The sequence below is a fragment of the Rhinoraja longicauda genome, chromosome 5, assembly GCF_053455715.1.
Source record: "Rhinoraja longicauda isolate Sanriku21f chromosome 5, sRhiLon1.1, whole genome shotgun sequence".
In the NCBI taxonomy this organism is placed as follows: Eukaryota; Metazoa; Chordata; class Chondrichthyes; order Rajiformes; family Arhynchobatidae; genus Rhinoraja; species Rhinoraja longicauda.
Window position 1 is genome coordinate 49174153 of NC_135957.1, and position 26610 is coordinate 49200762.

At 42.6% G+C, this 26610-nt stretch overlaps 2 protein-coding genes and 1 long non-coding RNA gene across 4 annotated transcripts in view; 2 read left to right on the top strand and 1 right to left on the bottom strand.

Moving 5' to 3' along the window:
- The window catches only part of LOC144593629 (intron Large complex component GCFC2-like), a 47000-nt gene extending 36105 nt beyond the window's left edge, over positions 1-10895 (top strand). For both annotated transcript variants that reach the window (XM_078399497.1, XM_078399498.1), the window contains 2 exons: positions 2278-2429; positions 7227-10895. In XM_078399497.1, coding sequence (XP_078255623.1) covers positions 2278-2429; positions 7227-7344 — 270 coding nt within the window. In that variant the 3' untranslated portion in view covers positions 7345-10895. The remainder of the gene's footprint in view (positions 1-2277; positions 2430-7226) is intronic.
- mrpl19 (mitochondrial ribosomal protein L19) lies at positions 7749-19382 on the bottom strand. The gene is made up of 6 exons (XM_078399501.1): positions 19162-19382; positions 18208-18331; positions 14913-15031; positions 10159-10293; positions 9104-9285; positions 7749-8501 (listed from the first exon to the last, which is right to left on the bottom strand). The coding sequence occupies exons 1-6, from the start codon at positions 19223-19225 to the stop codon at positions 8283-8285; spliced, it is 843 nt and encodes a 280-aa protein (XP_078255627.1). The 5' UTR covers positions 19226-19382; the 3' UTR covers positions 7749-8282.
- Positions 19243-26201, top strand: LOC144593633 (uncharacterized). Its single transcript, XR_013547273.1, has 3 exons — positions 19243-19557; positions 24336-24640; positions 25891-26201. It is a non-coding gene; the product is annotated as an uncharacterized LOC144593633 (long non-coding RNA).
- Positions 26202-26610: the final 409 nt, after the last annotated feature.

The window sequence follows — 26610 nt, forward strand, 5'->3', positions numbered from 1 at the left end:
AGCCACCCGCTGGTCCTCCTTGGAGTAGGGAGGGGGGGAGTGGAGCGCATTTGTTAAAGTTAGCCCTCCTCATTGGCCGCGACTCCCTGGGCCGCCCCTCCCTCATTGGCCATATTTTTACTTTAAAAAAAAGAAATAAATGTAAATGAAAGTGGCGTTTTCTAAAAGAAAATGGAATAAACCTTATCTGTAACGGCTCAGTAGGAGTGGCAGGCTCAGTATGTTTTTAAAAAGGAAAAATCTTTTTTTTTAAAGCGTTGCCTGTTTAAATGAAACGGCTTTAATCTTTCTTTAAAACAAAGGGTTTCTTCTTTAAATTAAACTCCCCCTGCGTGGTACCCGGGCCGAGCGTTTTTTCTATAAATTAAACAGCTGTTTTTTTAATTATTAAATGCCGTTTTTTTTTTAATTTACTTGTCTTTAAAATGAAATAAATGTAAATGAAAGTGCCTTTAAAAAAAAAAGAAATAAACCATCTAACGGCTCAGTTGCAGCGGCAGGCGTGACGGCCCAGCAGTAGCAGGAGCTGGGGACCAAGTGTTTTTTGTATAAATTAAACGGCTGTTTTCTAAAATTATTAATGGAGTTTAAAAAAAAATTTAAATTGACTTTTTTAAAAAATCAAATAAATGTAAATGAAAGTGGCTTTAAAAAAACCAAAAAACTTATCTGTAACGGCTCAGTTGCAGCGGCAGGCGCGAAGGCTCAGCAGTAGCAGGATCTGTAGCAGGATCTGAAGGGCTCAGCAGCAGTGGCAGGTGGAACTAAAGCGTTTCTTGAAATATAACCCCCCCCCCCCATGTGGTACCCGGACCAATCGGGCAACACGTAAGTACTTTAATTTCAAGTCCCCCCATGTGGTATCAGGAGCAATGGGGCGAGACATAAGTAGACGCAAGTATTAGATGAACGGGACCCAACTGCGCAGGCGCGGAGCCTGTGGGTTCCCATTGTGACGTCAAACGCGCCGGCAGCGGCAGCTCTTCGGTTATTCCCGTCTCTGTGGCGGGTCCAGCCGCTTGTGCCACCACACCCCCTCATTGGCGTACCTCGGGCGGGGGGGGGGGGGAGCGCATGTATTATTCAGCAGCAGCTCTTCGGGTATTCCCCTCGCTCTTGCGGGTCTTGCCCCCGGCGGTCATCGTGGCCCCCCCCCCTCATTGGTCATCACTTGGGCGGGTCCATTGTGATATCACATGCTGAAGATGGCAAGCAATCGGTTTAATAAGGTAATTTTTAAACGTTAAAATCTCTCTAACTTGAAAAATATAAGAACAATTTGATTGAAACTTGGATGAATGTGTCCCCAGGACAATGTTGAGTAAGGTGGGCCTAAAATTGTGCGGGTCGTGTACCGTTTATTTGTGGAGAGAAGGGCATACAGGAACAACGGGACACAGAAATAACAGGAACAAACATGCAGGACAAACAAGATGAGAGTTTTAGTAATATAATATATATATTAGACCAAGTGGACCCGTTGGGCCCAAACCTCTCCTGCATTGGTGCAGCACCCTCTCCAACCCCCCCTCCCCTCTCTCCCCCTCCCTCCCTCTCTTCTTTCCCCCTCCCCCCCCTTCCCCTCCCCCCCACTACATCCCCCACAACCCCTCTTATCCTTCCTCCTCCTCCCCACCTCCCTCTACCACCCTCCCTCCATCCCTCCCCCCCTCCCTCCCTAGGAGTTAGATTTAAACTTTAAAATGTGAATAACTTTAAAAATATAACACCGATTTCAATGAAACTTCTTCCATTAGCACCAAAGGGACCACGGTGAGTAAGGGGCCTACAATTGTCGTGCTATCGTGTACCGTTTTGGCTGTAGTTCAGGAACAAACAAACAAGAGTTTTAGAATATAGATATAGATTATATTGGTTTGTTGACCAGAAAACAAAATTATATAAACAAGGTATTGGGCTAACCTTAGATCTTTGCTAAGTTAGGTGATTACTGTTGATGTTAAGATTCAAATATTTCCTATGATTGTACTGTTGAGTATTCATTTAATTGAAACCAGACTGAAGAAGGGTCACGACCCGAAACGTCACCCATTCCTTCTCTCCCGAGATGCTGCCTGACCTGCTGAGTTACTCCAGCATTTTGTGAATAAATCGATTTGTACCAGCATCTGCAGTTATTTTCTTATACTCATCTATATTCTCATTTGCTTCAGTAACAGAATTAGAATTATTTTAACAACTTGGGTAGTTTCAAACATCAATTTTCTGGGTAGGTTGCAAAAATATTGATTTTCTTTTTGTTCTTTTTGCCTGCAGATAATAACTTGCTTTCCTAAGGACTGGTTTGAAAATTTGGAGACACGGAGTAGCATACCTCAACTGGAAAACCTGTGTAAATATCTGGTGCAATCTATACATAAAGGTTATGAAAAAGGTGCAACGTCGCAAGATACGATAAATGTTGGAAGGTGAATTAAATGCTGCTGATGCAGAACTAACATAGACCATTTCATTAAAAAGGACACAGTGTTGGACTAACTCAGCAGGTCAGGCAGTATCACTTTAGAACATTGATAATGGGTTCTTTAAGTTTCATTGGCGGGATCATTCAGTCTTGAACATAAATCAAGAAGGAAGTCAAGAGTGTTTTATTGTCACATGTCCCAGATAGAACAATGCTATTCTTACTTGCAGCAGCACAACAGAATATGTAAACATAGTACACTGTCAGCAATATAATAAACGAGAAAAAAGAGTTCAGTGTATGCATACATATACACACATTTACATTATTTATATACAGTGCCCTCCATAATGTTTGGGACAAAGACCTATCATTTATTTATTTGCCTCTGTACTCAACAATTTGAGATTTGTAATAGAAAAAAATCACGTGGTTAAAGAGCACATTGTCAGATTTTAATAAAGGCCATTTTTATACATTTTGGTTTCACCATGTAGAAATTACAGCTGTGTCATAGTGTTACATAGTGTCCCCATTTCAGGGCACCATAATGTTTGGGACACATGGCTTCACAGGTGTCTGTAATTGCTCAGGTGTGTTTAATTGCCTCCTTCATGCAGGTATAAGAGAGCTCTCATCACCTAGTTTTTCCTCCAGTCTTTCTGTCACCTTTTATTGCTGTTTATCAACATGAGGACCAAAGTTGTGCCGATGAAAGTCAAAGAAGCCATTATGAGATTGAGAACCAAGAATAAAACTGTTAGAGACATCAGCCAAACCAAAGACTTACCAACATCAACTGTTTGGAACATCATTAAGAAGAAAGAGAGCACTGGTGAGCTTACTAATCGCAAAGGGACTGGCAGGCCAAGGAAGATCTCCACAGCTGATGACAAAAGAATTCTCTCGATTATAAAGAAAAATCCCCAAACACCTGTCTGACAGATCAAAAACACTCTTCAGTAGTCAGGTGTGGTTTTGTCAATGACCACTGTCTGTAGAAGACTTCATTAACAGAAATACAGAGGCTACGCTGCAAGATGCAAACCACTGGTTAGCCGCAAAAATAGGACAGCCAGGTTAGTTTGCCAACTTAAAAGAGCAACCACAGTTCTGGAAAAAGGTCTTGTGGACAGATGAGACAAAGATTAACTTATATCAGTGATGGGAAGAGCAAAGTGTGGAGGAGAGAAGGAACTGCCCAAGATCCAAAGCATACGACCTCATCTGTGAAACACGGTGTGGGGGTGTTATGGCCTGGGCATGTATGGCTGCTAAAGATATTGGCTCACTTATCTTCATTGATGATACAACTGCTGACGGTAGTAGCGTAATAAATTCTGAAGTTTACAGACACATTCTATCTGCACAAGTTCAAACAAATGCCTCAAAACTCATTGGCCGGCGGTTGATTCTACAGCAAGACAATGATCCCAAACATACTGCTAAAGCAACAAAGAAGTTTTTCAAAGCTAAACAATGGTCAATTCTTGAGTGGCCAAGTCAATCACCTGATCTGAACCCAATTGAGCATGTCTTTTATATGCTGAAGAGAAAACTGAAGGGACTAGCCCCCAAAACAAGCATAAGCTAAAGATGGCTGCAATACAGGCCTGGCAGAGCATCACCACAGAAGACACCCAGCAACTGGTGATGTCCATGAATCGCAAACTTCAAGCAGTCATTGCATGCAAAGGATATGCAACAAAATACTAAACCTGACTACTTTCATTTACATGCCATTGCTGTGTCCCAAACATTATGGTGCCCTGAAATGGGACTATGTATAAACACAGCTGTAATTTCTACATGGTGAAACCAAAATGTATAAAAATGGCCTTTATTAAAATCTGACAATGTGCACTTTAACCAAGTGATTTTTTCTATTACAAATCTGAAATTGTGGAGTAGAGGCAAATAAAGAAATGATGGGTCTTTGTCCCAAACACCATCTATCTATCTATATATAGCTGGATGCATCAACGATTATTAAGATCGAGACATAAACCTCCACCATGATGCCTTGATCTGTGCAGTAGAGATATAGATGCTTGGATTTTGGATGGCTTTCCCAAGGTCCTTTGTGGGACAAGACTGAACATGGAATTGGGAGTATTATACTAACTGACCATGCCTTGTACATTTTCATCCAAATAGTTGATATAATTGATATAATTGCAATGGGCCCCATGCTGATCCCTGAGGCACATCACTAATCACTGTCCTCCAGCCTGAAAATCGATACGCCATCGCCCTCTGCTTCCGATCTCAAAACAATACTGTATTTAGTTAGCTAGCTTTCTCTGGATCCCATGTGATTTAGCCTTTCAGAGCAGCCTACCATGCAGAACCTTAAAGGCCTTGCTGAAGTCCACATAAACTGTCCATGGCTCTGCCATCATCAACCTTCTTGATTATTTCCTCAAAAAAACCCTCAAATTTGTATGACATTTTCTTCTATGCACAAAGCCATTCTGACCATCCCTAATCAACCTATCTTTCCAAATGCATGTGTATTTTCCCCTCACCCCCAAATCTCTTCCAGTAACTAACTTACAGATGTTAGGTTTACTGCAGTTCCCATGTACTTATTTACAGCCCCCCTTCAATAAAAGCACAACCCTGGAGGTCAGAATTGGACCTGTGACACAGCAGTTTCACTAGCACAAGTGGCCTGCATGTGTTTTCTCAGAGATCTTCGGTTTCCTCCCACACGCCAAAGACGTACAGGTTTGTAGGTAAATTGGCTTGGTAAAATTGTCCCTAGTGTGTGTAGGATAGTGTTAATGAGCGGAGATCGCTGGTCGGCACGGACCCGGTGGGCCGAAGGGCCTGTTTCCACGCTGTATCACTAAACTAAACAAGTCGTTGAAAGCTAGTGTGCATTGTAGCTACCAATTTGGAGGTCTAGTGATAGTATTCTGGGTTTCCATTCCAAATAGATGAGCAAAAGATCAAGGATGTCTTATTCCAATTATAAAGGGCTGTGGTGAGACAACTTCAGAGGCATTGTGTACAACATTGGCCTCTTTTCCCCAGGAATGGAATACATGCTATACAAGGAAGAGTACAGCAAAGATTTGTTCCTGGTATGCCTCATCAGTCAATGTGGAGATATTTAATCGGCTAAGCCGCTATTCATTTGAACAGCAGAATTTTTACTGGGGTCACCCAGGAAGATACTAGTTAAGTTTTTTTTTCTGGATGAGTTTACAACTGGGGATTTCATGATCTTTAAATAAGGCACAAACAATTTAAGATGCATTCTTTTTTTTTTAACCCGTTCAGGCTATTTGGAAATCTCTAACAAAGTGAGATGGTTGTCATTCTTTTTAATTAATAGATGATAGACCTCTAGATATTAAAGGGGTCAAAGGATTAGGGAAATGATAGGAGCACGGGTTCCGCAGGGAATAGTGCTAGCTCCATTCTTGTTCACCCTGTACACTGCGGACTTCAGGCACAGCTCTGCAAACTCCTATCTACAGAAGTTCTCTGACGACTCTGCCATCGTCGGCCTCATCACGGGTGATGATGACAGGGCGTACAGAGAACTGATCAAGGAGTTTGTGGACTGGTGCCAGCGGAACCACCTCTGGATCAACGCGGGGAAAAGCAGGGAGATGGTGGTAGATTTCCGCAGGCACAGCCAGGTCCCCCCGACACCGGTGAACATCCAGGGAATGGACATCGAGAGGATGGATTCTTATAAGTACCTGGGTGTCTGCCTCAACAATAAACTGGACTGAAAACACCGATGTGCCATACAGAAAGGGCCAGAGCAGACTTTATCTGCTAAGGAGACTCAGGTCCTTTGGAGTGCAGGGGGCACTCCTAAGGACCTTCTACAACATGGTGGTTGCATCAGGCATTTTCTATGGAGTGGTCTGCTGAAGCAGCAGCATCTCAGCAGCGGAAGGGACGAGGCTAAACAAGCTGGTCAGGAAAGCCAGCTCTGTCCTGGGTTGCCCCCTCGACTCAGTGCAGGTGGTGGGAGAGAGGATGATGGCAAAGCTAACATCGCTGCTGGACGACTCCCACGTGCGTGAAGGATATAGGAGGTCCTTCCTTCCCGCTGCTGTGAGATGCACAACCAGCACTGCTCCCAGCAGACGAGTCAACAATAACAGTTAAGAACACACAGAAAACTGATGACAATTTATGTATCTTTTATTTATAATGAATAATCTCTTGCTATCCACTTTGCTGCTGTAACACTGTAAATTTCCCCGGTGTGGGACGAATAAAGGAATATATATATTGAGAATTATATTGCATAGGATTAGTCATGGGAGTGGTACAACTAATGTACCAGAATCTGCTTTCTTCCCACACCCGAAGGACGCATGACTTGGTAGGCAATTTTCCATTGTAAATTGCCCCTGGCGTGTTGGTAGGTTGATCGGAGAAGAAACTTGGATCATTGTTGGAGTAGTGTAAATTTATATACACACAAAGAACCACAAATGCTGGAATCACGTGCAGAACACCATGCTGGAGTAACTCAGTAGGTTAGGCAGCATCTCTGGAGGAAATGGATGGGCAATGTTTTGGGTTGGGACCCAGTGTAAATTTATGGTTGGCATGGATTAACTAAAGGGCCTAGTTCTGTGCTCTTATTTTGTGTGTAGTCTTAAAGGGTCAAATGGTTAACTCTGGTTATTTCTTTATCTAAATCTGCCATGTACTTTTGCCTGACAATGAATGGCTTACCTATAAAGTATATCTTTTTGTTATGCAGACTACAAAAGCAGTATCATACCATTTTCATTAATTACAATTTTCCTCCTTATCTTCCCAGAGAAACAATAAAAATGCTGAAGATGTTAGTCCTGATCCATGCCTTGGACCAAACTGAGACTATCATCAATGAATGTAAATTAGAAGACATGGAATGGATTTTCCAAGGACAGAAATGAATAAATCCAATGTCTTCCAATCTGATTTTATGATACACCTTTAATTGCTCCCACCAGCAGTATTTTGTAGTATTACTTTGATATCAGAATAAAAATGTCACATTTGTCTGCGTTCTGTTTCTAAGTAATAAAGTAGATCTCAACGTGTTGTATAATCAGGTACATGAAATGCAGCATTTACAAATAGTACCATTTTAAATGTTTCATTCTTAAACCTGCCCAGCAGACTACCAGGCAAAATTAATTGCCAATCATTTGAATAGGAAATATCAAATATCATGGAAGGAAATTTTAGTTTTTGTCAGATCACTTGCAACCAATGCCTAGGTTGTGATTCTTAAACATATAAAATATCAAAATAATCTGAAACTTGAGTAGCCTTGAATTTTTTTTGGTAAAATATTGTTTAATATACTTGAATACATTTTTTTTACATCATTTTCAATCAAGGAAGTTTCAATTCACCTGTGTGCACAAGGAATCTACCCATTCACAAGAACAGTTGGTACAAGAAAAAAAGATATAACTAGAACAAATTAGATTTGAGCCACTATTTCACCTTGCTGGACTCCAAATTTATTTTTTTATTAAATTTGAAACAATTGTCTCTCAATTCATATTTAACTTGATGGGAGCATGACAATATGCTCTAGGCAAGAATATGCAATTTCATATTAAATGCTCCATTTTTAATTAGAAACTTTTATGAATATAATAATTCAGACTGAGATCCTTCAAACTCATTGATTTTATTCGTCAATTTTCTTAAAGCTGAATTGATAAATATGAATCGAACAGAAGTCCTTCCACTCAGATAGCAGAAATTGCTGAAACTAATCGAAACAAATCACTGTCTGTACCAGCAGTTGTGACAAATGTTCATTTGATTGGCAGTTCTTGACTCATGGGATGCATAAACATAACCCTGAAATGTTTTATTAACTTAGCTCTCTTTGCAATTCTAGCTCAATACTTTCCTTAATCTTGGATGTGTCATATTCTCTCTGCATATCATATTTAAGCCAGGGTTTATCAAATTTCTTGGCTTTTTCCATTTGTTCTTCTGTGAGGCATAAATCAAACCGTATACCCTGCACGTTGAACTGCGGACGTTCCCAACGTTTTGACCATGGTTTGGGTTTCATTTTAACTTTTAGCTGTATTTTTGAAAAGAGAAAAATAATTAAAAGCAGCAATTCATGAGACAAGTCACAAAATTGTTAATTATTTAAATGCAGCAATGAGATCAACCTCTTCCTCCAGATTTCCTCTGCGCTATTCACCTCTTTGCTTAAGTTAAAACAGACTTGTTTTTTGAGTAGAGGAAGTGTCCTTAATTTCAACCATTTACTTATTTTTTCCTGGGGTCTATTTCCAAAAGCCAATGTTAATAGCCTATACATCAATATATGAGAATTGATACCCCTGCTGCTGATACAGCCCAAGTAGGAACTGATGTCTTTGTGTATAAATGATGGTATTTCAGAGCTGTTAGTCCAATTGATTGTAAATTGTGCTGACACGTGCAGAGGGAATTCAATTGTGACTTACTGCTCGTATTGATATAATCTTCCACGCTTCCCCATAAATTAGGGATTATTACAATACGAATGTTCAGAATTCAAAGGCATGTACCCAAAATGTCAATTGTACTATGACAAAATTCATAAATAAAACATTTGTAAATCATGGGTAACCTACAGAATATAGAAAATGTAAATCAAATGCTTACATAGCTTAATAAAACACATGTTCTTACCAAATTGACAGGGACCTCAGAACCAGCAGAGTTGAGCACAGGTTTCATGTTAAAATCAAAAGTGCTGTACTCTGGCCGGGCATCACGCAGGTACATGAGGTTATCATCCAGTCTCTTTTCCATCTTTAGTATTTCAATCTGATGAATTCGGGGACTATACATATCATAGCAGATCTCAACACCTAGAACAAATAAGAAATATTAAGGTACAAGACATAAACTGAATCCAAAATTGTCAAAATTAAAAATCATCTTTACGATTCTCATTATTCCCCAATCTCACATTTTGATCAATTCACTTATTTTGGATTGGTGATTATATGGTTAAACTAAAAGAATAAACTTAAAAGTCATACTATGCTTTGTACTAATTTGAGCACAAATCTAAACATTACATGAACAAAAAAAAGCAAAGTATCATTGTTACATTAACTAGTCTCAACAAAAATTAGTTTAACTAATTCTACATTGATTAGTATGTTAAATCCAGAATCAGAACGGCACCACATTGAATGGCAGCAAAGCTTATTTAGTTTTAGATTTTAACACCTGATTAACACCAGTCAAAACTACAACCTGAAGTAATTTTGCAGTAAATCTTTCGGGTCAATTAAAAACAATGATTTTCTGGTTTAAAAAGAAACACATTTCTGTTATTGATACAATTCAATAAGGGCAATGAATCTGTAACAACAAAGACATGCCTCTGCCTCATAATGTAGAATTACCAATCAGTGTTTTAAAGTAATCTGGTGAGAGGTAATTGACAGGAAATGTTGACTCTTTTCTTTCAGCAGATGTTGCTTGATTTATGGAGAATTGCAGCATTTTGTTTTTATTTTGGCCATATGTAGAATTTGCAATTATTTTCCTTTTTGAATCCCTGCATTTTAATTCAAGTCAAGTTTTGTTTATAATTCAACCTTTACTACCTCCACAAAAATAGCTAATTCAATGGCAATTTCAAATTAATCAGCTTTAAATAATTAATATTGAATCCATAAAATTTTAATTGTCGTCATGTAATTTAAAAATAAATGATAATTTGAACTTACCTTGTCCATCTATGATATTTCTGAGTACAATGGTAGCCCCTAATCCTTGTCCTGATCTTTGGGTGCAAATTCCAACAAATCTATTAGCTTTGCTATTATCACCGGGTTCTGCCATTGTAACAGCTAGAATACTTCCTATTGGCAAAAGTTTAAAAATACAGTGTTAAGGAACAGTGTAAATATTATGCAAAAATGTTTGAACAAAAGTATTAAAAATAATCTTCTTGTTCTGGGTCATTTATATTCAGAAATGTGTTTACTAAAGTACAACATGAACAGGCAATGTAAGGAAAACATCTTTCAAAATGTTTCCTGAAATGTCATCAACCTGAAAGGTTAATTTTTTTGTCCAAATGCTGATCATTTCCAAGATTTTCTTTTTATTTGAAATGTCAGATACAAGCACATTCAGTTGTCAGGTTCAGTTCAGATTCAGATTAGTTGTGTCTGAATCTGGTTATAGCAAGGTTTTAGATTTTAATCAATGCGGGGTTTTAATTCCAGTTCACTTCTAAAATGTTTAATGTGATAATTGTTTAAAAATGGTGCCTTCAAATCAAAGCACCATCAACTCCATGAGCTGAATACTTATTTTATCAGCAACACAAATGCAGAGGGTATATAAGCAAAGAACAAATGATAATATTCATTGAAGAATCAGAGATTTATAGTACAGGGCATTTGTCTCTGTATATCCATATATAAACATAGCACAAAATGTAAGGAAATTTGTGTTTGGTAGATTATTTCTTTGTTGTAACAATGCTTCTTGGCAATAAATCTTATACCGTTGGAAAGCCTGTTTATTTCCCTTTTAAATGGTGCCCCATTTGTAAGGAACATGCATTTGTGGGATGAGCAGCAGAGCTGAGTATGTGGGTTGCGCCCATGAAAAATCTGCCAAATCTTCTCTGCCAATGCCAAACAGCTTATTCTGCCATTGACTTGTTCGGTGTTGTTTGGTGGATTGGATGATTGAAGTCTGAAGAAACAAGACATATTGGCAATTTAACAATTTATTAATTTAATAAACAGGAGCCTCAGTAGCGTGTGGAAGAACCATACACAGCCACAACAGCCTGGCACCTCCTCCTCATGCTGGTCACCAGCCTGGTGACACACTGTTGTGGGATGGCATCCCATTCTTCAACCAGCATTTGTCGCAAGTCAGCCAACGTGGTTGTGTTGGTCACTCTGGCACGAACAGCACGCCCAAGCTGATCCCACAAGTGTTCAATGGGGTTGAGGTCAGGACTGCTGGCAGGCCATTCCATCCTCTCCACTCCCAAATTCTGGAGGTAGTCTGAGAAACCCTGCTCTGTGGGGGCGAGCATTGTCATCTTGGAGGATAGAGTTCAGTCCCAGACTGTGGAGATATGGGATTGCCACTGGTTGCAGAATCTCATCTCGATATCTCTCTGCATTGAGATTGCCTCCAATGATGACAAGCCTCGTTTTTCCAGTGAGGGAGATGCCTCCCCACACCATCACACTGCCTCCACCAAAGATGTTACTCTATCGGTGCAGCAATCAGCATAGCGTTCTCCGCGTCTTCTCCACACTTTGACCCTATGACCCAACTGCCGTAGGCAGAATCTGGACTCATCGCTGAACATAACGTTCCTCCACATGTTCAGGTTCCAGTGCACGTGTTGCCGACACCAGCGCAAACGGGCCTGACGGTGAAGGGCAGTCATGGCAGGCCTCCTGGCAGCCCTATGAGACCGGAGATCGGCTGCGTGCAGTCTGTTCCGAATTGTCTGGGCAGAGAGCCGTCGGCCATATCGTCCTGCAAACCTTGACTGCAAATCTGTAGAAGACAGCCTACGGTTCCTAAGTGCTGACAGGGTGAGGAAACGGTCTTCTTCTTGAGACGCCCACTTCGCGGCCTGTTTCTGACATCCCCCGTTTATATGGAACTTGGCCTTCACTTTGGAGATGTTACTAGGGCTCACTCCAAATAATGCCGCAACTTGGTTTTGCGGAACACCAGCTTGAAGTTGCCCTATCGCACGGGCCCTATCCAGATCAGTCAAACGTGGCATGCCGATTCTTGGAGCAGACACCTACTGACCACTGTAGCAGGGCCCATGCTCACAGATGCTGCCAATCAGGCACCTGATTGTCAGCACCTGGTGGTACCAGAAGCTCAAAACAAGAGTCAATAGCAACAGCAGAATAAGCTGTTTGGCATTGGCAGAGAAGATTTGGCAAATTTTTCATGGGCGCAACCCATATACTCAGCTCTGCTGCTCATCCCACAAATGCATGTTCCTTACAAATGTGGCACCATTTAAAAGGGGAATAAACAGGCTTTCCAACGGTATAAGATTTATTGCCAAGAAGCATTGTTACAATAAAGAAATAATCTACCAAACACAAATGTCCTTACTTTTTGTGCTATGTTTATATATATATGTATAAATAACTGAAACTCTCATCTTGTTTATTCCATATGTTTGAGTCCGTTGGGCGTTTGTGCCCGTTGTGCAGTTGTTACTTTATGTGGTTTTCATCCAAAAAAATGGTACATGATAGCGTGACAATTTTAGGACCACCTCACTCACCATTGTCCTGGGGAGTGTTTAACACAAGTTTCATTCAAATTGATCTTATATTTTTAAAGTTAGAGAGATTTTAAAGTCTCAAAATTACCTTATGAAACCGATGCTTGCAATATTCGGCGTATGACGTCACAATAGGAACTGCCCGAGTGACGACCAATGGGGGGGGACGACACGATAACCACCAGGGGGTGGGACCCGCCAGAGTGACGGCCGATGAGGGAGGGGCTGTGGGCTGACGAGCTGCCGCTAACTCACCCACTCCATCCCCCCCCCCCCACTCCTACCCTCCTCAACCCCCATCCACGCATCACCCACTCCATCCCCATCAACTCCCCCTTATCCCTCACCCCACCCCCCTCACCCTGCTGGGAAGACGAGCTGAGTTTTTGATGTCACTTCTCGCCTGCGATGGTGCAAATGGTAGCAAATGGTAGCGACCCATAGCTTTTCCGGCCACATGATGGGGGATGGAGTTGTTGAGGGGGTAAGTGGGGTGGGGATGGGGGAGATAAGGGGGGGATGGATTTGGGTGGGGGGGGTGAGGAGAGGGGGGAGAGGGGAGGGGGCTGCTGAGCCCACGAGCTGCCTCTAAATTTAATAGATGCGCCCCTCTCTCTCCCCACCGTAGGACCGACGCCCGTCCTGGCGCGCCCTGCGTCTGACCCTCCCGTGGTGCAGCACAGCGGTGGAGGGTTCAACAAAATGGCCGTCACCGGTGTTCGCCGACGATCGCCGGCGTGCTGCAGGAGGGGCGTTGGGTCCACGACTCGCTCTGGCTGCAGCATTGGCGGCACGGGGCCAAGGTGAGTGGCACCATCTCCCCTTCCTGTCCCCCCTCGCCCGGCCACGGGGGACACTCCCCGCCCAGCAATGGGCTTCGTCAGTTGGAGAGGGTTCCCAAGGGGTTCAACTCAGTCTAGTACCATCTGATAGTCTGTCCAGCTTTGTCTCTGGTCCTCGATATACCATTGAAATATTGAAACTAAGGAGAAATGAGATGGAGTGCAAAATGGTCTAGAGAACTAGTTACTTTGGTTCTGCCCTCTCACACATTTTGCAATCCCCATGAACCTTCACCAATTATCTGTTAGCCTTTCAGTGGAGATAAAGTCTAAGTAATCATTCTCCCAAACTCAAGGAACAAATGTCAGTGGGTTTTAAACATGCTTCAAACATCGCAGCCAATTTTGTTTCAAATGCTTAGAAAAACACTCCAGTGCCAGCAAAATCCATGCTACGCGAAACCATAAGAGTTCCAATTTCTACTTGTCACTTTAACAGGGAAAAGAGATTAATTTCTTTAAAATTATCTTAAATTTTAAAACATTTACACTGGTATATTTTCAGAGAGGAAGTAAATATAATTACTCCAAAACGTGTTTATTTTTTAAGCTTGTACTATATCACATTGTATTTGATTATCAAACTACATTATCATTCAATGGGAGATAATATATCTATTGTAAAAGACTGATTACGTTTCTGTTCCATTCAGGGTTTGGGTTTGGGTTTGACGTGGATTGGGCCATGCCAATACTTGATCCAATATTAATGTAGGTACTGTTAGTGTTAGTATTGATCAACGGCAATAGCCATGCACCTGGCAAGTCATCTTTACACTCTGGAAATTGAAAGAATAGGCTCAGGTCAGTCATGTTTGGATCAGGTTATAACTGGGTTTTATATATGAACTGACTTTTAATTCCTCATTTAAAATTAAGATTGTGTCGAACTGGCAGATTCAGTATATTTATTATTTGGGTCTAGCTATCCACCCATCCATTAAAAAAAGGTTGTTTTTAACTGAGGGAGTAGATACATTAAAGTGTAGTGAATACACCGCATAAGCAGTGTTCAAGAAGGATGATCAACATCTGCATTTAGAATTCCAATTACATACTGTAGGTAGCATATAGATTAATTGCTACCCTATTTTGTTTAAATCAAAATTAATTTGGATCACAATATCCACTAAAACTATTCTCATGAAATTATGTTGCCACGAGTTTTCTTATTAATTGGAACTGTCAGTATATGGAGGTGGCAATTGTCTATTAATTATTCTATTGTACAACCCATTAAAAAAAATCCAATAAAGCATTTTCGTATAATTCATCCTGGACACTCCAAGTAATAGATTTCACATCCAGCTATTTTACTCTAAATTCAAGCTCAATTATTACTAACCTACATAGAATTCTGGTATATTTAGTAGTTTCCGTCTCTGAATCATATCCTTTCTCTCCATGATGAATTTTAAGGGATTTGTCCTTCCTCTTCTCATTATAAACTCTGGACTTACAAATCTGTTGGAGGATATTAAAAACAGGTTATCAGAATTCTAATGAGGTAGCACCAAAAATCATATTTTCTCCTGAAATAAATCTTTTTTTGCTTTCTACCCATACATTTTTTCTAAGCAAATTTCCAGATTTTTTGTTACAACGGTTTGGCATTGAAGTAGCTGGTTCTTTCCCAGCTAATATTTATTTTTGAGATTATGGAACCTTTCCTGTGGAAACCATCTAAACCTACTTGTCTATACTGTATTATATGCTCCAGCTGCAAGAAGTTAACCTCAATTTTCTACATGGAAGAAACTCTTCACCAATTCTGAAATTCAATTGAGCTGGACATCAAAGAGATAAAGATGAATATTTAATATATCAAAGCATTCACAAAATACTGATTCTAACTCTTTTCCTCGTGCACAAACTAAATTTATCAGCCTGGAAATTTGGCACTCTCCATTCGAAAGCAACATTTTCATCTCCACAATACTGCCCACCATGGCAGTTACTCCACTGCCGATATCATAATCCATTTCTATTATCCATTCACATTATATTAAAGTGCTCACAAGTTCTCAAATCCCTCTGTAGCCCAAATCTATTCTCCAATTTTGCTTTCTTTCTCCCATACCCTTTAAACCTTTCCAATGTTCTTTTCCTGAGCACCACTCACTCTTCACACTCCCATCTCCAGCACAAATCTCAGATGTCTTGAGACCAATCCTCGAAACTCTCCCCTGGCTACTTTTATTAGTTTTACTTTATTCCTTTAAACATCTTAATGCAAGAGCTGCTTAATGAAACAGCTGCTTTGACCTCCTTAATTTTCTTTCTGACTAACTACATCTATTCTCACTAATTGTAAAATGTCTTAGGAGTTCTTGCACATTCAATAGACAATAGGTGCAGTAGGCCATTCGGTCCTTCGAGCCATTCAATGTGATCATGGCTGATTATTCACAATCAGTACACCGTTCCTGCCCTCTCCCCATACCCCTGACTCCGCTATCATCTAAATCTTTCTTGAAAGTATCCAGAGAATTGGCCTCCATTGCCTTCTGAGGCAGAGAATTCTACAGATTTACAACTCTCCGAGTGAAAAAGTTTTTCCTCATCTCCGTTCTAAATGGCCTACCCCTTATTCTTAAACTGGCCCCTGGTTCTGGACTCCCCCAACATTGGGAACATGTTTCTTGCCTCTAGCATGTCCAATCCCTTAATAATCTTATATGTTTCAATCAGATTTCCTCTCATCCTTCTAAATTCCAGTGCATACAAGCCTAGTCGCTCCAGTCTTTCAACATATGACAGTCTCACCATTCCGGGAATTAACCTAGTGAACCTAAGCTGCACTCACTCAATAGCAAGAATGTCCTTCCTCAAATTTGTAGACCAAAACTGCACACAGTACGCCAGGTGAATTTCCTTCAGTTCCTCCGTCACCCTAGGACATCTGTCCACTCGTACATCTAGTACTAGTACATCAAGTCATCAATGCAATTTTTTTTTAAGTTACCTGATCAAAATAATAAAAGCCAGTACTCCACTCAGTAGTTCAGCAGAAACCAACCATTCATCGGGCTAGGCAAGCACCAATAATGAGACACCCATGGACCCTGTTGGGCTTAGTTTGATCATATGAGCACCAAATTCAGGTCCGGGCCACCATGAAACATGGATAGAAGCTACAGTGCATTCAGAAAATATTCAAACCCCTTCACTTTTTCCACATTTTGCTACGTTACAGCCTTATTTTAAAAGTGGATTAATTTCATTTTTTAAAATCATCAATCTACACACAATACCCCATAATAAAAAAGCGAAAAGAGGTGTTTTGAAATTTTTGCAAAGTAATTAAAAAGAAATAACTGAAATATCACATTTACATAATTATTCAGACCCTTTACTCAGTACTTTGTTGAGGCACCTTTGGCAGCGATTCCAGCCTCAAGTCTTCTTGGGTTTGTAATGCTACAAGCTTGGCACACCTGTATTTGGGTAATTTCTCCCATTCTTCTCTGCAGATCTTCTCAGGCTCTGTCAGGTTGGATGGGGAGCGTCAATGCACTGCTATTTTCAGGTCCCTCCAGATATGTTCGATCGGGTTCAAGTCCAGGCTCTGGCTGGGCCACTCAAGGACATTCACAGACTTGTCACAAAGCCACTCCTGTGTTGACTTGGCTGTGTGCTTAGGGTCATTGTCCTGTTGGAAGGTGAACCTCCGCCCCAGTCTGAGGTCCAGAACACTCTGGAACAGGTTCATCAAGGATCTCTCTGCACTTTGATCTGTTCATCTTCCCCTCAATTCTGACTAGTCTCCCAGTAACTGCCGCTGAAAAACATCCCCACAGCATGATGCTGCCACCACCATGCTTCGTACGTATGGTATTGGCCAGGTGATGAGCGGTGCCGCTTGGCATTCAGGCCAAAGAGCTCAATCTTAGTTTCATCAGACCAGAGAATCTTGTTTCTCATGGTCTGAGAGTCCTTTAGGTGCCTTTTGGCAAATTCCAAGCAGGCTGTCAAGTGCCTTTTACTGAGGAGTGGCTTCCGTCTAGCCACTCTACCATAAAAGCCTGATTGGTGGAGTGCTGCAGATATAGTTGTCCTTCTGGAAGGTTCTTCCATCTTCACAGAGAAACTCTGGAGCTCTGTCAGAGTGTAAGGCTGTAATGTAGCAAAATGTGGAAAAAGCGAAGGGGTCTGAATACTTTCTGAAAGCACTGTACGGGCACAGATCACAAAACACAGGTGCAGTAATGGTGGACATAATTCTGTCACTGTATAAAACTGGTTTACAGTAATGATGAGCACAGGTCTGCAAAGGTTTAGTTTAGAGATACAGTGCGGAAATATGCCCTTCGGCCCACCGAGTTTACACCGACCTGCAATCCCGACACATTAAGGCCCAGGTCATTTTCTGAAAAGTAGTTACCAAAGCTCACAGTTCTCATAACTTACGAGAGATTAAAACATGGGTGAATATTATGCTGAGTCCTCAGGATCCTCTCTTGTGCAAATAATCTAAATCGTATTTCAATTCACTTTTAGCACCCTTCTCCCACATACTCAGAAAAGAAAGGCTTCATGTTGAAATTTAATTTACTAAGATTGATATATTCAACCCAATATTCAAATTAAAATACTTAGTTCAGACTAACTTTCATGTAATATTAGTTTCTGGGCATTACCTTCTTTGTGATTTTGTTGACTGTGTTTTATCTATGATAACAGGTTTTGGTGGAGGCTGAAATTTTGAAGATCTGTCATCACTGGCTGAAGAATTTAGACACCTTATTGATGAAATCAGAAGTCCTAAAAATAAAATAAGATAAATGAAAAAAACATGCTTCTGAAGAAGACTAAATATCTGTTGCTTTTATTATTGAGAATCATAAAATACAACATTCTATCCAACTGGAGATACTGGGATCCTTTTTGCATTGTTGGGGGGAAGTGGGGATGGGGGACGGAGTGGGGATGGGAGTGGGGATATTGGGGATGGGGGAGGGAGTGGGGATGGGGGGAGGGAATGGGGATGGGGGGGGGAGTGGGGATGGGGGGGGAGTGGGGATGGGGGGGAGTGGGGATGGGGGGGGGGGGGGGGAGTGGGGATGGGGAGTGGGGATGGGGGTGGGGGAGGTGTGAGGATGGGGAGGAGCGTCTGGAGAGTGGATACTGGGGTCGGGACCCAGCTCGGGTGGAGGATTGGGGAGATGAGGTTGGGAGGGTTGGGGAGATGAGGGAGTGCCTGTGGTGGGAAGGGGAGAGGGATGAGGGAACACCTGAGATGGGAAGGGTGGGGGGATGAGGGAGCGCCTGTGGTGGGAGGGGAGTTGAGGGAGCGCCTGCGGTGGTGGGGGGGAGGTGAGGGAACGCCGGGGGGGGGAGGGAAGATGAGGGAGCGCCTGTGGTGTGGGGGTGGGGAGATGAGGGAGCGCCTGTGGTGGGGGGGGGGGAGAGATGAGGGAGTACCTGTGGTGGGGAAGATGAGGGAGCGCCTGTGGTGGGGGGGAGGGAGAGATGAGGGAGCGCCTGTGTGGGGGGGGGGGGGGTGAGCCTCGAGCGCCTCTGTGGGGGGGGGGGGGGGGGGGAGATGAGGGAGCGGTGGGGGGTGAGGGAGCGCCTGCAGAGCTCGTGCTCACCCGGCCCGCCGCCTCGAGCGCGAAACCCAACGGCCGCTGCCGCCGCCATCTTCCCTGTGATCATCACTGCGCAGACTCGGGGGAGCTCTGGTCAGGTCGCAGCTCAAACGCCCGGAGTGTCGGGATGAGCGGGAAGCAACTGCCGATACTGGCTGACAACGAAGATGGGCACAACATGCCGGAGTAACTCAGCGGGACAGGCAGCGTCTCTGGAGAGCAGGAATAGGTGACGTTTGGGGGTCGAGACCTTTCTTCTGATTCTTCAATGTCACCCATTCCTTCTCTCCAGTGATGCTGCCTGACCAGCGTGCAGCATCAGGACGAGAGAGCAACGACAGGTAGTTCCGTACTAAATGGTGCAGCATAGCAAGTTCAACAGCCCTGGATTTACATAAGGTATTATTTGACGTTAAAAACTTGGGATTTTTTTTCCTGATATTTGTGTAGAAGTATTAGAAATTAGATGAAGATAGCACTTCATATGCTGCACGATAAACTAAAAATGAATCTCGGAGTTTCCATGGACTCAATCAACTAGTCTTGAGGATGCAGAACAACAAAGATCAAAACTAACAAAGCATTGAAATCCATCTTCAGTCCAATCCAAGTAGATCAAAGGTGATCATGCTCAAATTTCCTCCAGATGTAAAAACAGAGAAAGAGAAGCTAGACACAAAATGCTGGAGTAACTCAGTGGAACAGGCAGCATCTCAGGAGAGAAGGAATGGGTGACGTTTTGGGTCGAGACTAGGGGTGCCAACTATCTCACTCCCAAATACGGGACACGTTGACGTCACCGCCCCACGTGACCTCACCCAGCCAGCGGGCACGTACTCCCGCTCCACGAATGGCGGCTGCCCGGATCAGGAGGCGGGTTGCTATGCAACCTCCGCTAGGCGGCTCCCAGGCCTCCGGACCTAGACTGTCCGGAGCTAAAATGTCGGAAACCTAGACCTAAACTGTCGGGACCTACAGCCCCCCCTGGGCCTAATACGGGACAAGGGCGGTCCCGTATGGGACAAACCAATTTAGCCCAAAATACAGGATGTCACGGCTAATACGGGACAGTTGGCAACCCTAATCGAGACCCTTCTTCAGACTGATGACGTTTTGGGTCGAAACCCTTCTTCAGACTGAGAAAGAGAGACTGTTTTAAATTAGCCCTCGGAGAGAGTCTGGTCCTGATGGTGTACCTGTGTGTCTCCTCAAAAATTGCATGGATGAACCAGCAAGGCCATCTTCAATTTCTCACAACTGCGGTTTGAGGTCAACCTGCTTTAAAAGAACTTCCAAAATACTGGTACCCAAGAAGAGCAAGGTGATGTGCCTCTTAGAGTCATGAAGAGATACAGAACAGAAACAGGCTGTTCAGCCCATCGTCCATACCGACCATTATCACTCATTTCAAGAAGTCAAAAGTGTTTTATTGTCATATGTCCCAGATAGAACAATTAAATTCTTACTTGCAGCAGCACAACAGAATATGTAAACACAGTACACTGTAAACAATATAAATAAATGAGAAAAAAAGTTAAGTGTGTGTGTAGAAATACACATACACACACAAACACAGACACACATATAACTATATATAGACATACACACGCACACATACACACAAAAAACAAACAACAATAATAGTCTATGTCGTTCAGAGATTAATGGAGGTTGTAGTGTTTAATAGTCCGATGGCTGTCAGGAAGAAGATGTTCCTGAACCTGAATATCATAGTTTTCAGGTTCCTGTACTTTCTTCCCGATGGCAGGGGTGAAATGAGTGTGTGGTGTGGGTCTCTGATGATGCTGGCTGCCTTTTTGAGGCAGCGACTCCTGTAAATCCCTTCAATGAGGGACAGGTCAGAACACTTGATGGACTGGGGAGTGTTCACAACTTTTTGCAGTCTTCTTTGCTCCTGGGCATACAAGTTGCCGAACCAGGCTGTGATGCAACCAGTCAAAATGCTCTCCACTGTGCACCAGTAGAAGTTCAAGAGAAACCTCTGAAATACCGAATCTCTGCAATCTTCTCAGAAAGTAGAGGAATTGATGGGCTTTCTTTATAATTGCATCAGTGTGCTGGGTCCAGGAAAGGTCTTCGGAAATATGCACGCCCCGGAATTTGAAACTTTTGACTCTCTCCACCATTGTTCTGTCGATATAGACAGGTTTGTAGGTCCTCATCTTTCCTCTTCCAAAATCCACAATCTGTTCCTTGGTCTTACTGACATTGAGAGCCAGGTTGTTGTGCTGGCACCATTTCGTCAGTCAATTGATATCACTTCTATACCCTGACTCATCATTATCTGTAATATATCCACCAACGAAGAATGAACTTGAAGATGAAGTTCGATCGGCGAACTTGAAGATGAAGTTCGCACTGTGTCCAGCTACACTGTCATGAGTATAGAGTGAGTGGAGCAGGAGGCTGAGCCCACAGCCTTGAGGTGCTCCCATACAGATGGTTATTGAGGAAGAAGTGTTTAATAGCCTGATGGCTGTCGGGAAGAAGATGTTCCTGAACCTGGATGTCATAGTTTTCAGGTTCCTGTACCTTCTTGCCTATTCAAACAGACTGTGTTCTGTTGTTGAGGAAGTTGAGGATTTAGTTGCAGAGAGATGCACAGAGATCCAGTTCCATTAGCTTGGTAACCAGCTTGGAGGGGATTTACACCTGTAAATGTGTTGGAGGACGTATGTTTCGGTTCCGCTGCCACCACGGTGCTTTGTGACCTGTCTACCGGTCAGCCTCGACCCATCATCCCTGCCGCTGCCGGGTGTTTGATATGATCCATGGTTTAGCTCACCCTTCAATCTGGGCGATGACGCGTTGGTGGCGACCAAGTTTATATGGCACGGGTTGCGCAAACAGGTTGGCAACTGGGCCAGGACATGTGTCTCCTGTCAGACGTCCAAGCTCCAGCATCACGTGCGGGATTTTACCGTACCTCACCGGCGGTTTGATCATATCCTTGTTGACATCGTGGGTCCGCTACCCCCGTCCAGGGGTGTCACTCACCTTCTCACCGATGTGGATCGCTTCACGCGGTGGCTGGAAACCGTCCCACTCGCTGATGCCTCTGCTATGACGTGTGCTCGTGCCCTCGCAATTATTTAAAAACAATATTTACAACGCAATAAAACAAAACAGAACCCACTACCAGAATACAATACAAACAAATATACCAAAAATAATTATTATACAACTATGTTACAATCTCAATCCAGGATGCATCCAATCCCCCGCGGTGCCCAACAGTCTCGGAAATCTCCCAGGTTACCCGTGGACAGCTCATAGTCCCTCTCCAACACCACCCGGGCACGGACGTAACCCCGGGTAGGCAGCTGGCTCGGGCAGAGCCCTCTCCTGCCTGGCGCCGTGAGTCGCAGATGGCCAGCTTGGCCAGGCCCAGGAGCAACCCAACCAGGACATCTTCGGCCCTACCCTCTCCGCTACGCACAGGGTATGCAAAGATGTGGATGGTGGGTGCGAAGTGCAGCCAAAAGGCAACGAGCAGCACCTTTAGATATTGAAACAGGGGCTGCAACCTTACACACTCCATATACACGTGGTACACAGACTCCCAGCCCGCAAAAGTGGGCCTGAGTCTGTGAACCGCGAGAGAAACAGGTTGCAGGGGACTCCTCGGTGCAATACCCTCCACCCCAGGTCCCTGAAGGAACTTTGCCCTAGTGTGCTCCACAGCAGCAACAGGAATTTTGCCTTAGTGTGCTCACAGCAGCAACAGGAACTTTACCTTAGTGTCTAACAAACGCACGTGTGTAATAGCTGTAACTGCTAATAAAACATTGTATTGTACGCGACAGTCGAGTCTCTACAACAGTGCTTTTTTTGTGGCAAAAGGTGGCAATACGCCCAGCAGTTAAAAATTTAGCTACATTTATCAACAATTGTGTTCCAATTTTGTACACCAAAACGAGCGTTTTCATTGCCACCAGATTTTCAATGCCAAAATCTGGTTAGATTTTGTGACCAATCAACTTCTAATTTAATAAACTATTGACTAAAAAGTATATAACTAAATTTTCAATTTTTTTTCATTTTAAAGTCATTAACATTTTAGAGATGCCTTAATGCGGCACATCACCAAAAAAAACTCTGAATATTATAAAGAATAATTATTTTCAGTAACAGTTATCATATTCTGGGACTCAAAAATAGCTGGGAAATTCCCCTGTCATTTTTTTCAATCTTTCTCAGTTGGATTAACCATAAAGAAATTCAACTGAACTTACCAGATCTACCCACACAATTGTCACTGGTGCATTGAAAATGGAGACTAGCCCCTTGAAGGATTTATGAACAGAATGAGAAATAAAGCATTGTCTGGTGTGAACAGCTGGTGCAAATAGAAACACTTCATTCTTAAAGTTTGCAATATCAATAATAAAAACTGAAAGTGTTGTTGCACTCTGCTTTCACCAGGGGGCACTCAAACCTTTGTTTTGCTGCAGAAGGTGATGCGGTGACTGGTTTTACTAGTTTAATTTAGAGATACAGCGCAGAAACAGGCCCTTCGGCCCACCAAGTCCAAATCGGCCAGCGATCCCCGCGCAGTTACACTATCCTACACACACTAGGGCCAATTCTCACTTCTACCTGAGCCAATTAAGCTACAAACTTGTACGTCTTTGAAGTGTGGGAGGAAACCGAAGATCTCGGAGAAAGCCCATGCATCACTTTTGTATCGGTGTATTTGAGCTTCGTTGGCTGGCTCAAGGCCAATGACATCCCCCTTTCAACACCAGGATTTGGTTGGATGCATATTCTGTTAACAAATTAAGTTTGGGTTAAATTCACCGTAATTGGTTAAGTACTTTATCCAGCCCAAGCTAATTCAGTTAACATTACAACAAACATCCTTTTTTCTTTATCAGTAGCATTACATCTACAGCATCGCAAATGATTTAACAAATTATCCAGAGATGCTGCCTGTCCTGCTGAGTTACTCCAGCATTTTGTGTCTATCTTCGATGTAAACCAGCATCTGTAGTCCCTTCACATCGCAAATGATTTGTTGCCTTTTTCTACAATTGCCTCTGGGTTGGGAACAACTTGGGTTGGTTTCAGATTGGTAATCGTTAAGTGTGGTTTTTGGTTTTAGTTTTATATTTAGGCCGAATCTCTATTGGTAATTTTCATCTTGTTCTGCTTAGACAGACCCTCAGAACCCTCAGGTTCACTTGCACCTCCTCCAACCTCATCTCCTGTATCCATTGTTCAAGATATGGACTCCTGTACATTGGTGAGAACAAATGTAGACTGGGCGATCGTTTCGCTGAACACCTTCACTCAGTCCACCTGGACCTACCTGATCTCCCGGTTGCTGAACACTTTAACTCTCCTTCCAATTCCAACACTGTCCTTTCAGTCCAAGGCCTCCTCCATTGTCAGACTGAGGCTAAACGTAAATTGGAGGAACAGCATCTCATATTTTGCTTCGGCAGCTTACAACCCAGTGGTATGTATTTTTACAATACTAGAGAGATTTTGAGGAAGATTATTATTCAGGTTTTTAAGGGCCTGTCCCACTTAGGCGATTTTAAGGCGACTGAGCTGTCGCCAAACGTTCGCCGGGGTGTCGCGGGCATGATCGTGAGGAGTCTTCAAAGAATCGGAGCGAGTCGTAGTGTCGCGTAAAAAAATTCCAGACAGAAATTTTGCGGCGACAGCTGGCTTGTCGCCAGGTATCGTAGCTTATTGCGGGTGCTGTTGCATGCTGTCCCCAGCTTTGATAGGTTGTCGCAGATGCATTTAGAAGCATGTAATATTAAATTAAGAAAAGGCATTTGAAGATACCAGAAGATAGTTTTGTTTAACCAATTTATTGACCGTCGGGACATTTTACAGGTAGATTGGAGTCGACAGTTTGACAGTCAGGTAAGCGTGGGAATTTTGCAATGTATATGGCCATCAGCGATTACTTTTAAAGTAGATTCCCAACCCGGTAGCCTGGTGGAATGAAGTGCCTTCCTCCCCAAATGCTACATGGCCAACTATTTGGCGCTGTGCTGAGTCCATCCCCATGTGTTTTTTTGGTGTAATGTTTAAATCACATTGCTGACCGTTCACCTCTCCCTATGTCCGCACTCCCTCCATGAAAAGGTTGAAATCAACCTACCGCTTGTCCGACTGTAGAGAAAACTCAGCCTGGCCTGCGAGTTTTAGTAACTTAATAAAATCTTCCTATTTGGCCGCAGTTATGAAGCAGCACTTCCCAGCAAAGCCAGCCAGAATCACCCCTGCATAAATTTCATAATCACACAGATCTTTTCAGTGAAGGATTTTAAAAGCGGGAGTAACTCAGCCGGTCAGACAGCATCTCCGGGGAAAAGGAATAGGTGACGTTTTGGGTCGCGATTTCAGGTCTGAAGAAGGGTCTCAACCAGAAACATCACCCAATCCTTTTCCCCGAGATGCTGCCTGACCCGCTGAGTTACTCCAGCTTTTTGTATTTTGAAGTAACGTTGATATGACCCAAACAGTCAATTCCATTACTGTAAAGGGATTGCTTCAGCCACTATAAAAAATCTGCACGCATTTCCCACTGCACCAACAATGATGTGGATAGAATAAGCTGCTTCATCGCTATTTCAACATTGAAAGCGTTCCGTTTGATTCTGTAAATAATTGTGGTGCCAAGTATCATAGCAACACATCCATTTACAGAACCAGCCCTGTTTTCTAAATTGTTGCCATTTACCTTTCCAGCTGGTGCCGAAACAAGCCTTCGTGTGTTTCATTATTCTACGCCTCCAGTGATGAAACCAGATATGTATCTCCCATACATTTTCAAAGAATGCCCACACTCCGCCCAAAAATCCATTTAACCACGTTTAAAATTAAATTTCTTAATACTGCTATTAGTAAACTGGAAGTCAATCCAGTTTATGCCTTGTTACCGTGAAGCTTGGTTTAAAAGTAACCCGGGCAAGATGTTATATTTCAAAACTCTCAAGTAATTACAGACTTGTCAGTGATTTCAGCGAAAATTAAGAATCGCCGGAGAAGCTTTGATAAGCGTGGGAATTTCGCAATGTTTCCGAAGATGGTGTAATCTCTTAGCCAGGTGCTAGTTTCACAATAAAAAGTAACTTGTATTGACCTGACTCAGCATTGTCGTGGTCATTGTCGTAGGGTAAAAGAAAATGTTGGCGATCTGCTACGACTTTGACAGTCGCCGGCAGTCGCCTAAAAAATTGCATGTGGGACAGGCCCTTTACACCAATACACTGTTCTTAACAAAAATCTACCCATCATGTGAAACCTTATAAATAACAGATATAAATTAGATAACTTCAAGATCGAAAGTCAAAAACTTTTTTCATGACAGACAAATTTTCATCGTTTTACCACCATTTTGGACACCAGAAATGTGACATTAAGACTGCCACATTTAGTCATGAATATTTAATTCATAAATAAACTTCA